The sequence below is a fragment of the Dendrobates tinctorius genome, unplaced genomic scaffold (assembly GCF_039654945.1).
Source record: "Dendrobates tinctorius isolate UK_male_01 unplaced genomic scaffold, ASM3965494v1 ptg000074l, whole genome shotgun sequence".
NCBI classification, from domain to species: domain Eukaryota; kingdom Metazoa; phylum Chordata; class Amphibia; order Anura; family Dendrobatidae; genus Dendrobates; species Dendrobates tinctorius.
This window is the reverse complement of record NW_027361742.1, coordinates 111,134-127,648: the sequence shown is the minus strand read 5'-3', so window position 1 is coordinate 127,648 and position 16,515 is coordinate 111,134. Positions and strand designations below refer to the sequence as shown.

At 49.0% G+C, this 16,515-nt stretch overlaps 1 protein-coding gene across 2 annotated transcripts in view; it reads right to left on the bottom strand.

Moving 5' to 3' along the window:
* The window catches only part of WDR47 (WD repeat domain 47), an 84,804-nt gene that overhangs the window by 50,840 nt on the left and 17,449 nt on the right, over positions 1-16,515 (bottom strand). For both annotated transcript variants that reach the window (XM_073582850.1, XM_073582851.1), the window contains exons 2-4: positions 8,888-9,054; positions 7,898-7,981; positions 7,629-7,713 (exon numbers count right to left, since the gene is read on the bottom strand). In XM_073582850.1, the coding sequence (XP_073438951.1) occupies positions 7,629-7,713; positions 7,898-7,981; positions 8,888-9,045 (327 nt within the window). In that variant the 5' untranslated portion in view covers positions 9,046-9,054. The remainder of the gene's footprint in view (positions 1-7,628; positions 7,714-7,897; positions 7,982-8,887; positions 9,055-16,515) is intronic.

Genomic DNA, 16,515 nt, shown 5'->3' with positions numbered 1-16,515 from the left:
CAGATGACAGAAAATTCTACTGGTAGATCTACCATAACGTCTATATGTAAGCTCAAAACAATGGTTTTCGATTATCTATGAGGCTGCCACAAATTACATCTCAAAATGCTGTTAACATCAGCTCAGGCAAGATGGCTGCATCCAGATTCATGTGCAGAAAACATGGATTTTTGTGAGTACTCACCGTAAAATCCTTTTCTCCGAGACGCTCATTGGGGGACACAGAGACTGTGGGTGTGTGCTTCTGCCGTCTGGAGGCTGACACTAAGTATACAAAAAAAAGAGTTAGCTCCTCCTCCGCCGCATACACCCTCGCCCCCAGACCGGGCGCAACTCAGTTTAGTGCATAAGCAGTAGGAGAACGCGCCTTAAACTCAGGCAAGAAATTATACTTCTGGAAAAGGGACCACCCTGATCCTTACATAAGGATTTTTATAACTTAAAATAAGCAAAAGCCAACTGGCTAGTAGGGTGGGTGCTGTGTCCCCCAATGAGCGTCTCGGAGAAAAGGATTTTACGGTGAGTACTCACAAAAATCCATGTTTCTCCTTCGTCTCATTGGGGGACACAGAGACTGTGGGACGTTCTAAAGCAGTCCCTGGGCGGGATCTTAGCTCACCCAATCCATGCTATTTTGCGCCCCTGATTAGAGGTGCGCAACTGCTGCCTGGAGAATCTTTCTTCCCAGGCTTGCATCCGAGGATGCCTGGGTATGTACGTTATAATGTTTGACAAACGTATGCAAACTGGACCAGGTAGCTGCTTTGCACACCTGTTCCGCTGAAGCTTGGTGTCGCAGTGCCCATGAGGCACCCACTGCTCGAGCCGAGTGTGCCTTGATCCCTGCCGGAACCGGCGTGCCACTGATTTCATAAGATTCTTGAATCGTCAGGCGAACCCATCTGGCCAAAGTCGCTTTGGACGCAGCAAGCCCCTTCCGCCGCCCTTCTGGGATCACGAATAGAGAGTCTGTCCGGCGGAAAGATGCTGTCCTTGTCACATACCTCCTAAGAGCTCTTACCAGATCCAGTGTGTGCAAAGCCTTTTCTACCCTGTGCACCGGTGCCGGGCAAAACGAGGGTAAGACAATGTCTTCGTTGATATGGAATGCAGAGACAACCTTCGGCAAGAAGGGAGGAGCTGGCCTTAAAACTACCTTATCCTTATAAAAAGTCAAGAACGGCGGTTTACAAGATAAAGCCGCCAATTCCGAAACCCGCCTAATAGACGTAATAGCTACCAGAAAAACGACCTTCCTGGACAGGTAAGGTAAGGAGACTTCTTGTAAGGGTTCGAAGGGGGGCTCCTGAAGGGCCCTGAGCACCAAGTTCAGGTCCCATGATTCCGTCGGCGCCTTATAGGGGGGTACTAAACGTGCGACCCCCTGCATAAACGTCTTAACCTGCCAGACCGAAGCGACCTTTCGTTGAAAAAGGACCGACAGGGCCGAGATTTGCGTCCTGAGCGAACTCGGAGCCAATCCTGCGTCCAGCCCTGCCTGCAAAAAAGCCAGTACGTTGGGGATTGAAAAAACCAGAGGAGCCACTCCGCGATCCCTACACCAACGGAAAAAAACTTCCCAAGTCCGATGATATACCTTCGCCGAGGAAGGCTTTCGGGCACTCACCATCGTGGCCACCACATCGCGCCTGAATCCTGCCTGTGTGAACAGCCAAGATTCAATGGCCACGCCGTCAAACACAGGGCCCCTAAGTTCGGATGGTAGATCGGCCCCTGGGACAGCAAGTCCGGCCGATCTGGTAGACGCCAGGGTACGTCCACCACTAGCTGAACCAGATCTGCATACCAGGCCCTCCGAGGCCAGTCTGGAGCTAGAAGAATTGCTGGAACCTTCTCTCTCCTTAACTTTCTGATGACCCTTGGAAGCAGAGGTAGCGGGGGGAACAAGTACGGGAGACGAAACTGGCTCCATGGAAGCACCAGAGCGTCTGCTGCGATCGCCTGCGGGTCGAGGGATCGAGCGACGAACCTTTGTACTTTGGCGTTCTCTCTGGATGCCATAAGGTCCACGTCTGGTGTCCCCCACCGTTGGCAGATCTGTTGAAAAACCTCGGGGTGCAGGGACCATTCCCCTGCCGCGACCCCCTGTCGGCTGAGAAAATCTGCCGCCCAGTTTTCGACTCCCGGAATGTGCACCGCTGAAATTACCACGTGGTTCTTTTCGGCCCAACGCAGTACCAGCCCAACCTCGCGCATGGCTGCGCGTGCCCCCCTGATGGTTGACATATGCTACTGCTGTAGCATTGTCCGACTGAATGCGCACCGGCCGGTGTCTCAGGAAACACTGAAAATGTCGCAGGGCCAATCGTATTGCCCGTATCTCCAGAATGTTGATCGGGAGAATTATCTCCTGAATGGACCACCGCCCCTGGGCTGTGTGACTCTGGAAAACTGCTCCCCAACCTTGCAGGCTTGCATCGGTCGTCACCACCAACCACTGTTCCGGGGGAAAGGGTTTCCCCTGGACCAGAGACGAGTCGCGAGTCCACCATCGGAGTGATCGTCGGACCAGCGGAGACAAATTGCACCGATAACTGAGGGATAGCAGCCTTCTGTCCCATGCTGACAAGAGCGCATGCTGAAGCGGACGGAGATGGAACTGGGCAAACGGGATTGCCTCCATCGCCGCCACCATTCTGCCCAACACACTCATGCCGTACCGGATGGATCTGGAGCCTGGCTGTAGAAGGTTCCGTACCCCGTTTGATCTTTCGCGCCTTGTCCTGAGGGAGGATCACCAGCCCCCGGGAGGTGTTGAAAACCATGCCTAGGAATACGATTCTCTGGGCTGGAACCAAAGACGACTTGTTCCGATTGATCAACCAGCCTAGACGCACCAGGGTATCCAGCGTGATACTGACATTCTCCTGGCACGCCTGAAACGACGGCCCCTTTACCAAAAGGTCGTCCAGGTAAGGTAGTACCGTTATGCCCCGAGCATGCAGGATGGCCATAACCACCGCCATTATCTTCGTAAAGACTCTGGGAGCAGTGGCCAGACCGAAGGGCAGAGCAACAAATTGAAAATGTCGCCCTCCGATCGCAAAACGCAGGAACCTCTGGTGTGGAGGAAAAATCGGAATGTGCAGATATGCATCCTGCACGTCGATCGAGGCCAGGAACTCCCCTGGATCCATGGCTGCAATGACCGAACGGAGGGATTCCATCCGGAACCGCCTGACTCTGATGAATTTGTTCAGGATTTTTAGATCTAATACTGGCCTTACTGTCCCGTCCTTTTTGGGGACCGAAAACAGGTTGGAGTAAAAACCTTGTGTCTCTTCGCTTTTCGGCACTGGGACAATGACCCCGTTGCGCTGTAGCGTCATTATGGCCTGTAACAAACCCTCCGCCTGCGATTCTGTTCCGGAAAGCCGGGAACGGAAGAATCGCCGTGGCGGGAGTGCGAGAAACTCTATCTTGTACCCGGACGATATCAATTCTGCCACCCAAGCGTCGCGTGCCACTGCGACCCAAACGTGGCTGAACCTTAGTAGGCGTCCGCCCACTCTGTCGTCCGTAGGTACGAAGCGCCTCGAGTCATTTTTGCTGGAGGCTTTTGGGATCTGGCCCCCCTTGTTCTGGGCAAATGGCCTCGGCCTCTACCCAGCGGATTGGCTCTGTAAGAGGTTTGCCTTTCCCTAATCTGACCATCATTTGCGGAGGTGGATGCTCTGGCCGAAGTCCCCCTCCAGGGGTAACGAAAGGGCCGAAAACGCCTCTGTGTCTGCCTGAATGCTGGCCAAGTCCTCTGCTGCGGGAGGAAACTACTCCTCCCCCCTGTGGCTTCTGAGATAAGCTTATCAAGCTTCTCACCGAACAACCGATTGCCCTGAAAAGGCAATGAGGTCAAGGACTTTTTGGAGATAGAATCCGCTTTCCACAATCTCAGCCATAATGCTCGCCTAACGGCGATCGCATTTGCTGCTGCCACCGCAGAACACTCGGCCGCGTCCAGAGAGGCGCTGACGAGAAAATCACTTGCCCCTAAGATCCGATTTGTCACCTCCAAGACCTCCGCAGGCAGATCTCTGTTTTGGAGGGCATTCTGCAGAGCGTCCGCCCATGAAACCATGGCCTTAGCCACCCAAGTAGCCGCAAAGGAGGGGGCTAGGGCCGACCCCGCTGCCTCATACACCGAGCGGGCAAGCCCCTCTATAAGGCGATCAGTTGGGTCCTTGATAGAAGAACCGCTGGGTATCGACAATAGCGATCTGGACGCTAAACGTGATACCAGTGGGTCCACTACTGGCGACTCCACCCATCCCTTATGGAGTTCAGGAGGAAACGGATACTTAGCTTGCAGCGCTTTTTGCATTGCAAAACGCTTATCCGGGTGTTCCCTATGTTTCTGAACTAGCTCCTCGAACTCCGGATGCGTGGCAAACCTTCTATGCGGTCGCCTGGTCTTTTTGAAGGAGACCTTGTGACCTGAGGCCGTGGACACATCGTCCTCGATCTCTAATGTCTGGTTGACTGCCTCAATGAGGCTGTCCACCGAGTCTTGGTATCCCAGGCTTTCTGGATTCCAGGCCTCCTCCTCCTCCTCCTCGCCCTCATCCTGCTCGCTTCCTGAGCTCGGCGACGGGGAACGAGATACCCTAATACCTGCCGCCGAAGCCCCAGAGGGTCCGGCCGACGGGGAACAAGCTCTCTTGCTATGAGCTTGTCTGGTGCTGGAGCGGCCTCTAACGGTCGGAGGGTCCTGAGACGTGGACGAGCTGTCTTCCGCTGGCAGACCTCCATCCTTGTCCCTGCCTGGGCCTTGGAGAGACTCAATTGCCCTTGTAAGGGACATCATAGAGTGTGATAAAGACACCGCCCATTCTGGAGGGTCCTGACCTCTGGGCTCTGCAACAGTGGGGGGCTCCTGGGCTCGCTCCGACTCGCAGGCTTCACAAAATTTACCCGGCTGCGCTTTAGGCAGCCTGACCCCACAGGAAACGCAAACAGCGTATAGGAAAGAGTGAGCTTTCCCTTTGCCAGACATATTGCAAGGTAGGGTAGGAGGAGGAGGATAACCCCTTCCTTGACTACTAGTGCGGCACTCGCAACGGGGTTGCACTTACCCACCGGTAATGTCCCACCTTGCGTCTCTTCCACGGGGCGTGCGGCGTTACTCGCCGGGGCACTCGCACTCCGGGAGATAGGGGGCGGCTTCCGGCCCCACTTCGGCGAGGAAATGCAAGGAGGGGGGCGGGAGGTCCCCGGTAACTGTGCGCGCCCGCCGCTCTCCGCCCCCGGAAGTTAGTGGGCGGGGCTTCTGCTACCCCCGGAAGTCGGCGGGCGCGCGGAACTCCGGACCTCCCCATACAGCGGGGACCGTGGCCGCCCGCGGGGCTCTGGCCGCACTCCACGTGCGGCGTTCGAGGGAGGGGGGCGGGAGCTCCCCGGTCACTGTGCGCGCCCGCCGCTCTCCGCCCCCGGAAGTTAGTGGGCGGGGCTTCCGGCTACCCCCGGAAGTCGGCGGGCGCGCGCTCACGGATCTCCCCATACAGCGGGGGCCGCGGCCGCCCGCGGGGCTCCGGCCGCACTCCGCGTGCGGCGTTACCCGCCGGGGGCAGCGCCGGGTGAGAGGCGGACTACCTGGTCCCAGCCTATTAACAAAAGGTGAGCCGGGCCGCCGAGGGGGCTCTCTTGAGGTGCTTCTCAACCCCATCCCTGGGCAGGGAGGGGGAGGCTACTGTACCGCTCTCCGCTTCAATCCCTTGCTTACCTGCGCCTCCAACTCCACCCCTGGACTCACTACCTAGGGGTGGTAGGGGCATTTCCACGTTGCAGGAGAGAACAACGTGGAGGATCACTCACACGTGCTCGCCCGTTGGGGACGATGGGGAAACCGCAATCCTCTTATCAGGATGCGTTGCCGCCTCTTTACAAAATAAAAAAGAAAAATGGTTGTCTGGGGAAAAGTCCCAGATGTGTCCCTCGGTGCGGGAGAGAAACACGTGGAGGGTTACTCACACGTGGTCGCCCGTTGATGATTTGGGGAGATCGGACCCTCTCTATAGGATCCGTCGCCCCTGTCTTATCTTCATAGAAAAAAAGAAAAAAAAAAAAATCTAGTCTGGAGCTCCAGACTGCATGTGCCTCCATCAGACACTAAGCAAAAAACTGAGTTACGCCCGGTCTGGGGGCGAGGGTGTATGCGGCGGAGGAGGAGCTAACTCTTTTTTTGTATACTTAGTGTCAGCCTCCAGACGGCAGAAGCACACACCCACAGTCTCTGTGTCCCCCAATGAGACGAAGGAGAAATAAACCAGAAAATATATATACAATTATAAAATAAAAAATAAAAAGATTATAAATAAAAGAATAAAAGGGATTCCCCATCATAGCTAATTTCAGCATCCCATTAAAAAGATTAGGGCAGGGGTGTGATATCTGCCGACATCCTCCATACCAGATATGATAGAAGTCTTTAAAGGGAGTCTATATGAATGCAGGACAGACCTGTGGCCCCTTGGCTGTTGTGGGGCGACCTGTGGACCAGGACAGCCAAACAGTTTTATGCAGTAGAATCTCACACCTCGAGGCTGCCCTCTGCAAGTCGTCTCATTTTCACTGATATTTGCATCCTCGGGATGCAGATACAGGTGAATACAATGATGGAACACAGAGCCATCAGCTCCCTCTTCCACTATTGAGACTGTGCATCTGTTGATCAAAATACAAGGGATGAAAAACGAGAGCATTATGATTCACTGCTGTATATAAACTTTACAAGCAGGAGTAAAGTATATGGTTTAGATTCACACCTACATTTAAGAATATAGATTATAATAAGTAGTGCTGAGGGAGTATACTCGTTTCTCGAGATTTCCCGAGCATGCTCGGCTGTTCTCCGAGTATTTGGATGTGTTCGGAGATTTAGTTTGAGTCCCCACAGCTGCATGATTTGCGGCTGCTAGACAGTCTGAATACATGTGGGGATTTCCTAACAAACAAGCAATCCCCACATGTATTTAGGCTGTCTAGCAGCCGCAAATCATGCAGCTGCGGGGACTCAAACATAATCTCCGAACACATCCAAATACTCGGAGATCACCAGAGCATGCTCGGGAAATCTTGAGTACCAAGCACACTCGCTCATCACTAATAAGCCATATTGTAACACGCATTAGCAGCAATAACTAGTCAACAGACTTAATTCTGCTCAATATTAATAAAAATTAATATAAAACAATAATACTGAGCAGAATTAAGTTTGATGGGTTGGTTTGGCCCTCCACAACAGTCCCAGCATCTCATGTGACCCCTTGGGAATATTGCCTATCCCCGATGTAGGGGGTCTTTCTCTCCACATCAGACATGCTCGCGGTTTACAGGAGGATGGCCAGATCAATGCATAACGCTGCCATCAGATGACAGTATACACAAGGCAGTACGTGCAATGTCAACTTAAAAACAAGTCCACATACATCCTGGCTAAATTAGCACAAATATTTTATTCATCAGCTTCTGAACAAGTTTCTAATTTTTATTTTTACATAATGAATTACTTGGCACATAGCATGACTGACGGCAGAAGATGAAGAGAGGGAAGAACACGTTCCCCAAGGGCGCCTCTAGGAGAAACCTACATTGTGAGCTCATTTATATCTTACATGCTGCGGCTCCTCTTCTGCTGACATGGCATTGTTCACACACAGTGCTTCCAAAAACTTCTGCTTCAGAATGATGTACCGAAACCTGAGGAGATCAAAATATCCATGTGTGTATATATCGGCACACCAGAGACTACAGAACGTGCAGAAAACACACAGAGAACATACAGTGATTACGTCCATCAGACGTGGTCAGGACATGCTGAACACTGACACAAGGACGCGATTCACACGGACAATTACTCCTTCATTTTACCTACTGAAATTACCTTTTTCTGTCAAATTTTTCCATGCACTCAAGTGGTTGGATAAACTGAAGGACCTCGTCCCACTGACCATCCAGTATCAACTGTCTGCGGGATACCAAAGAAAAGAAGATTGGCAGAGAACGGAGACCCCACATTACCATCATACGGTAAGGCCATGGGAACACGGCGACTCTGGGCGCAACATAGGCACGGGCCGAAGATCGCTCAACGCCACTGCGACGTCACAGTAGAACGCAGGTTACTGAGGGACACTGCGTCCCCAAGGTACACTGAACGTGAGGACACATTTTTGTTTGCTGCTGCACCCTACAAGTCATCTGCACTATGCTGACATGGAGCTATCTTTGGCTGCATGACACGTTACACAGAAGCGCAATGTATAGCCCCAGCCGTAAAGGGTGTCTATGAGCCCAAACTGATAGTATAAACCAAGCACCTAGCTTTGTAATGGAAAAAGGCATCTCGGAGCACCCTGGGGGTGAAAGAGCGGGTCAGTGCATCTCAATCACCCAATGGTTTTCCATTCCCCTGCCTCCCTCATGAGTGAGAGACAGCAATGCCTTGCCGGAAGGGAGAACGGTCTGCAGACAAAAGTCAGGCAAGCACTGTCCGTTATTAGTGAGGGAGGCATGGGAACAGGACAGCACGCTCAGCCTCTTGGTTACACCCAGGGTGCACCAAGTACCCCAATTAGTATATTAGGTTAGACTTTAATTTATGTAGAACGGAGACCGTGATTAGACACTTGAAGAGCTATTTGTAGAGGGGCTATACCCAATACAAGGCTATATGCATAGGTTGGGCTGACAGAATCCATTAAAGGCACAATATACCAATATTATACAGGACACTTTTTCCTCGGATGTGTTGAGGATATAAAATCCAATGTAAAATAAATCTGTAAACGACACCTGTATAACGCTGAGAAAATCCCCATCATGCACCGCTGATAACTGGCGGGTTCTGTAGACCTTGCCGACTGTGACATACCTGAGAAAAAGCATGTCATCAGAATAAAGCCCATTTATCACCCCGCTCTCCTTCTCCAGGGCCAACATGCTGATGTGCAGCTTCTTGGCATTGAGGAAGTCTAAAATCAGCTTTGTAATCTCTACTTCTTTAACATTCACAGTTTCTTCAGCCGTCATGGTGATGGTCTGGAAGAGAGGAAAACCAAAAAAAAAAAAAAATCAATAGTGTAAGGGAATTTAACAGTGTGCATAACACAAAATGAAGCCGATTTCTCCATCAAAGCCGCATTCACAGAGGTGGCACAATTACGGATGCCATGAAAATCCAGCACATGGAGTAACCCGACTCCCTTTTATCCGGCTTTTAGTCCATCTGCTGGAAAAATACCAGAAACACAGAGGTCCAGTGTTAGAGCGTCAGGGAAAAACACAGTATGTACCGATGTTGTTTCTGGCTAAACCTCTGCAAGCAAGGTCAGGCCAGCAGTGCCTGCATTTTACATTAGTTCATGAGTCACAGAGATCAGAGTGGATGTGTAAAATTAATTTTTAATGTTTATGGGAAAAAAAGGAGACAAAATATGATCCATCTTAAACCTTGTTCATTAAATAGTTAAATTCGGCATCCTGTCCTATGTGGCGATGCTTGACAATACAGCTCAGGTATGCCAAGATGTAATGCCACAGCCCAGGAGCCATGCTCACCCCTATATTACACCGATGTCACGTCTACAGCTGCATGGAGAGGACGTCCGTAGGTACCGCACATACAAGCCTCTCCACAGCCCAGCCTTATAGGTGGAGGATGGATTAACAGCGCCGACAAGTCACTCATCACAGTAAGGATAGGGAGTCTCAGTCCAAGTGCTGGCTGTCAAAAAAGAAAAACTGACATCACACGGACAGCACTAAGGACAATGTGGATCAACTGGGCTGTGCAAGTGACCGGTTTTCTTTTACAGAAAAAATTTTTTTTTATATATATATCTCAAATCGCAGCATGCAATATTCTTTTTTGGATGAGACTCGTTTATTAAAGTCTTTGGGTTTGAAAAAAAAAAAAAAGAAACCAACAGATCCCATATGGATCAACAATATAGATTTAGATTTTCAAGGATACATTGCAATTTCTAACATAAGAAATGGTATTTGGTCTAAACTTTACTGTCTGCTGTATGAAAATGATTGCCATACAGACCGAAAATCGGACGATGTTTTATACACTCCTGTGAACTTAGCCTTAGGTACAGTCTGGGCTGTTAGGAAACCCACCTCACACCGGGGCATAACACGTTCTATCGGCTAGCACTTTGACCAATGTTATCGTATGGGGCATGGCCAACCAGCGCTTTTTTCCTCATACCGATTCAGCATGCTGCATGTGGCCCTGATATTCGGATCAAGATCATAAACCGTAAGTCTATGGGTGGGTGTGAAACATCGGACTGCACTCACAAAACATGCAAATGCAGTTCGACATGCGCAGACTCAAGACAATGGAGAAGATGAGGAAATTAGGCTCTCCATCTTCTCCACTGTGATAAAATTATCTCATGTAAGAGAATTGGATCTCACTCAGAGAACACTCGGATCAGACTATGACAGAGTCTAATCCGCCTGATACTAGCATAATCGTCCGGATTCTCTTGCACGAGATAACATACGCCAGTGTGAGCGAGCAAATATAGAAGTTCTTTAGGTTGGACATCCACACTGAACGTGCTCCAATCAGGCAGAAGCACAACCCCATGGTTTACAAGCAATACCCTGATTTTCCACAGAATGGTGCGGTCACGTGTGTCAGAGCCCAGCCTTCTAGTGTACTGATCACACCACCGCCGGCTCCGCTGCATTCACAGTCATGTCTGATAATGATCCTTTTCATGTGCAAGCCCTTCATTAGACAGATCTAGTAATATCAGTAGCCAAAACTACATGCATTTTCTTGTGCATGGATTTCTGCAGACCCCATTCACATGAATGCGATAGGTACAGAAATGTCTGCAATAAATCTGTGAATTTACCCTTCCAGGACAAAGCGCTATTTTCTTTAAAGATGCAGCCTAGACATCTTACCATTGGGCAGGGGAAGCCCTCCTGTGGATGGGTGCGATCCCACGAGGTGATGTACAAGGTGCATAGTGTCTGTATACACAGCAGGTATGAAGCATCTCTGTATAATTATCTCCCCAGATAGCCAGCAGCCATAATGTAGGCACACGGTACACCTCGATATTTACATAAGCCGAGTACTAGGTTTGCCAGGCTTTTTATTTTTCTTTAAACATAGTTTCCTAATTAATTACATAGGCACTGTTAGCTCCTACATCTTACATAGGCACAGGTAGCTCCTACATCTTACATAGGCACCGGTAGCTCCTACATCTTACATAGGCACCGGTAGCTCCTACATCTTACATAGGCACCGGTAGCTCCTACATATTACATAGGCACCGGTAGCTCCTACATCTTACATAGGCACCGGTAGCTCCTACATCTTACATAGGCACCGGTAGCTCCTACATCTTACATAGGCACCGTTAGCTCCTACATCTTACATAGGCACCATTAGCTCCTACATCTTACATAGGCACCGTTAGCTCCTACATCTTACATAGGCACAGTTAGCTCCTACATCTTACATAGGCACAGTTAGCTCCTACATCGGCACAGTTAGCTCCTACATCTTAATTACATAGGTATCGTTAGCTCCTACATCTTACATAGGCACAGGTAGCTCCTACATCTTACATAGGCACAGGTAGCTCCTACATCTTACATAGGCACCGTTAGCTCCTACATCTTACATCTTACATAGGCACAGGTAGCTCCTACATCTTACATAGGCACCGTTAGCTCCTACATCTTACATAGGCACAGTTAGCTCCTACATCTTACATAGGCACCGTTAGCTCCTACATCTTACATAGGCACCGTTAGCTCCTACATCTTACATAGGCACCGGTAGCTCCTACATCTTACATAGGCACCGGTAGCTCCTACATCTTACATAGGCACCGGTAGCTCCTACATCTTACATAGGCACCGTTAGCTCCTACATCTTACATAGGCACCGTTAGCTCCTACATCTTACATAGGCACCGTTAGCTCCTACATCTTACATAGGCACAGTTAGCTCCTACATCTTACATAGGCACAGTTAGCTCCTACATCGGCACAGTTAGCTCCTACATCTTAATTACATAGGTATCGTTAGCTCCTACATCTTACATAGGCACAGGTAGCTCCTACATCTTACATAGGCACAGGTAGCTCCTACATCTTACATAGGCACCGTTAGCTCCTACATCTTACATCTTACATAGGCACAGGTAGCTCCTACATCTTACATAGGCACAGTTAGCTCCTACATCTTACATAGGCACCGTTAGCTCCTACATCTTACATAGGCACCGTTAGCTCCTACATCTTACATAGGCACAGTTAGCTCCTACATCTTACATAGGCACAGGTAGCTCCTACATCTTACATAGACACAGTTAGCTCCTACATCTTAATTACATAGGTATCGTTAGCTCCTACATCTTAATTACATAGGCACCGTTAGCTCCTACATCTTACATAGGCACCGTTAGCTCCTACATCTTACATAGGCACCGTTAGCTCCTACATCTTACATAGGCACCGTTAGCTCCTACATCTTACATAGGCACCGTTAGCTCCTACATCTTACATAGGCACCGGTAGCTCCTACATCTTACATAGGCACAGGTAGCTCCTACATCTTACATAGGCACCGTTAGCTCCTACATCTTACATAGGCACCGTTAGCTCCTACATCTTACATAGGCACAGGTAGCTCCTACATCTTACATAGGCACAGGTAGCTCCTACATCTTACATAGGCACCGGTAGCTCCTACATCTTACATAGGCACCGTTAGCTCCTACATCTTACATAGGCACCGTTAGCTCCTATATCTTACATAGGCACAGTTAGCTCCTACATCTTACATAGGCACAGGTAGCTCCTACATCTTACATAGGCACCGTTAGCTCCTACATCTTACATAGGCACCGGTAGCTCCTACATCTTACATAGGCACAGGTAGCTCCTACATCTTACATAGGCACAGGTAGCTCCTACATCTTAATTACATAGGTATCGTTAGCTCCTACATCTTACATAGGCACCGGTAGCTCCTACATCTTACATAGGCACCGTTAGCTCCTACATCTTACATAGGCACCGTTAGCTCCTACATCTTACATAGGCACCGTTAGCTCCTACATCTTACATAGGCACCGTTAGCTCCTACATCTTACATAGGCACCGTTAGCTCCTACATCTTACATAGGCACCGTTAGCTCCTACATCTTACATAGGCACCGTTAGCTCCTACATCTTACATAGGCACCGTTAGCTCCTACATCTTACATAGGCACCGTTAGCTCCTACATCTTACATAGGCACCGTTAGCTCCTACATCTTACATAGGCACCGTTAGCTCCTACATCTTACATAGGCACAGTTAGCTCCTACATCTTACATAGGCACAGGTAGCTCCTACATCTTACATAGGCACCGTTAGCTCCTACATCTTACATAGGCACCGGTAGCTCCTACATCTTACATAGGCACAGGTAGCTCCTACATCTTACATAGGCACAGGTAGCTCCTACATCGGCACAGTTAGCTCCTACATCTTAATTACATAGGTATCGTTAGCTCCTACATCTTACATAGGCACCGGTAGCTCCTACATCTTACATAGGCACCGTTAGCTCCTACATCTTACATAGGCACCGTTAGCTCCTACATCTTACATAGGCACCGTTAGCTCCTACATCTTACATAGGCACCGTTAGCTCCTACATCTTACATAGGCACCGTTAGCTCCTACATCTTACATAGGCACCGTTAGCTCCTACATCTTACATAGGCACCGTTAGCTCCTACATCTTACATAGGCACCGTTAGCTCCTACATCTTACATAGGCACCGTTAGCTCCTACATCTTACATAGGCACAGTTAGCTCCTACATCTTACATAGGCACAGTTAGCTCCTACATCTTACATAGGCACAGTTAGCTCCTACATCGGCACAGTTAGCTCCTACATCTTAATTACATAGGTATCGTTAGCTCCTACATCTTACATAGGCACAGGTAGCTCCTACATCTTACATAGGCACAGGTAGCTCCTACATCTTACATAGGCACAGGTAGCTCCTACATCTTACATAGGCACAGGTAGCTCCTACATCTTACATAGGCACCGGTAGCTCCTACATCTTACATAGGCACCGGTAGCTCCTACATCTTACATAGGCACCGGTAGCTCCTACATCTTACATAGGCACCGTTAGCTCCTACATCTTACATAGGCACCGTTAGCTCCTACATCTTACATAGGCACCGTTAGCTCCTACATCTTACATAGGCACCGTTAGCTCCTACATCTTACATAGGCACCGTTAGCTCCTACATCTTACATAGGCACCGTTAGCTCCTACATCTTACATAGGCACAGTTAGCTCCTACATCTTACATAGGCACAGGTAGCTCCTACATCTTACATAGGCACAGTTAGCTCCTACATCTTACATAGGCACAGGTAGCTCCTACATCTTACATAGGCACAGGTAGCTCCTACATCTTACATAGGCACAGGTAGCTCCTACATCTTACATAGGCACAGTTAGCTCCTACATCGGCACAGTTAGCTCCTACATCTTAATTACATAGGTATCGTTAGCTCCTACATCTTACCTAGGCACCGGTAGCTCCTACATCTTACATAGGCACCGTTAGCTCCTACATCTTACATAGGCACCGTTAGCTCCTACATCTTACATAGGCACCGTTAGCTCCTACATCTTACATAGGCACCGTTAGCTCCTACATCTTACATAGGCACCGTTAGCTCCTACATCTTACATAGGCACCGTTAGCTCCTACATCTTACATAGGCACCGGTAGCTCCTACATCTTACATAGGCACCGGTAGCTCCTACATCTTACATAGGCACAGTTAGCTCCTACATCTTACATAGGCACCGGTAGCTCCTACATCTTACATAGGCACCGGTAGCTCCTACATCTTACATAGGCACCGTTAGCTCCTACATCTTACATAGGCACAGTTAGCTCCTACATCTTACATAGGCACAGTTAGCTCCTACATCTTACATAGGCACCGTTAGCTCCTACATCTTACATAGGCACAGTTAGCTCCTACATCTTACATAGGCACAGGTAGCTCCTACATCTTACATAGGCACCGTTAGCTCCTACATCTTACATAGGCACAGGTAGCTCCTACATCTTACATAGGCACAGGTAGCTCCTACATCTTACATAGGCACAGGTAGCTCCTACATCGGCACAGTTAGCTCCTACATCTTAATTACATAGGTATCGTTAGCTCCTACATCTTACATAGGCACCGGTAGCTCCTACATCTTACATAGGCACCGTTAGCTCCTACATCTTACATAGGCACCGTTAGCTCCTACATCTTACATAGGCACCGTTAGCTCCTACATCTTACATAGGCACCGTTAGCTCCTACATCTTACATAGGCACCGTTAGCTCCTACATCTTACATAGGCACCGTTAGCTCCTACATCTTACATAGGCACCGTTAGCTCCTACATCTTACATAGGCACCGTTAGCTCCTACATCTTACATAGGCACAGTTAGCTCCTACATCGGCACAGTTAGCTCCTACATCTTAATTACATAGGTATCGTTAGCTCCTACATCTTACATAGGCACCGTTAGCTCCTACATCTTACATAGGCACCGTTAGCTCCTACATCTTACATAGGCACCGTTAGCTCCTACATCTTACATAGGCACCGTTAGCTCCTACATCTTACATAGGCACAGTTAGCTCCTACATCTTACATAGGCACAGTTAGCTCCTACATCGGCACAGTTAGCTCCTACATCTTAATTACATAGGTATCGTTAGCTCCTACATCTTACATAGGCACAGGTAGCTCCTACATCTTACATAGGCACAGGTAGCTCCTACATCTTACATAGGCACAGGTAGCTCCTACATCTTACATAGGCACAGGTAGCTCCTACATCTTACATAGGCACCGGTAGCTCCTACATCTTACATAGGCACCGTTAGCTCCTACATCTTACATAGGCACCGTTAGCTCCTACATCTTACATAGGCACAGTTAGCTCCTACATCTTACATAGGCACAGGTAGCTCCTACATCTTACATAGGCACCGTTAGCTCCTACATCTTACATAGGCACCGTTAGCTCCTACATCTTACATAGGCACCGTTAGCTCCTACATCTTACATAGGCACCGTTAGCTCCTACATCTTACATAGGCACCGTTAGCTCCTACATCTTACATAGGCACCGTTAGCTCCTACATCTTACATAGGCACCGTTAGCTCCTACATCTTACATAGGCACCGTTAGCTCCTACATCTTACATAGGCACAGTTAGCTCCTACATCTTACATAGGCACAGTTAGCTCCTACATCTTACATAGGCACAGTTAGCTCCTACATCGGCACAGTTAGCTCCTACATCTTAATTACATAGGTATCGTTAGCTCCTACATCTTACATAGGCACAGGTAGCTCCTACATCTTACATAGGCACAGGTAGCTCCTACATCTTACATAGGCACCGGTAGCTCCTACA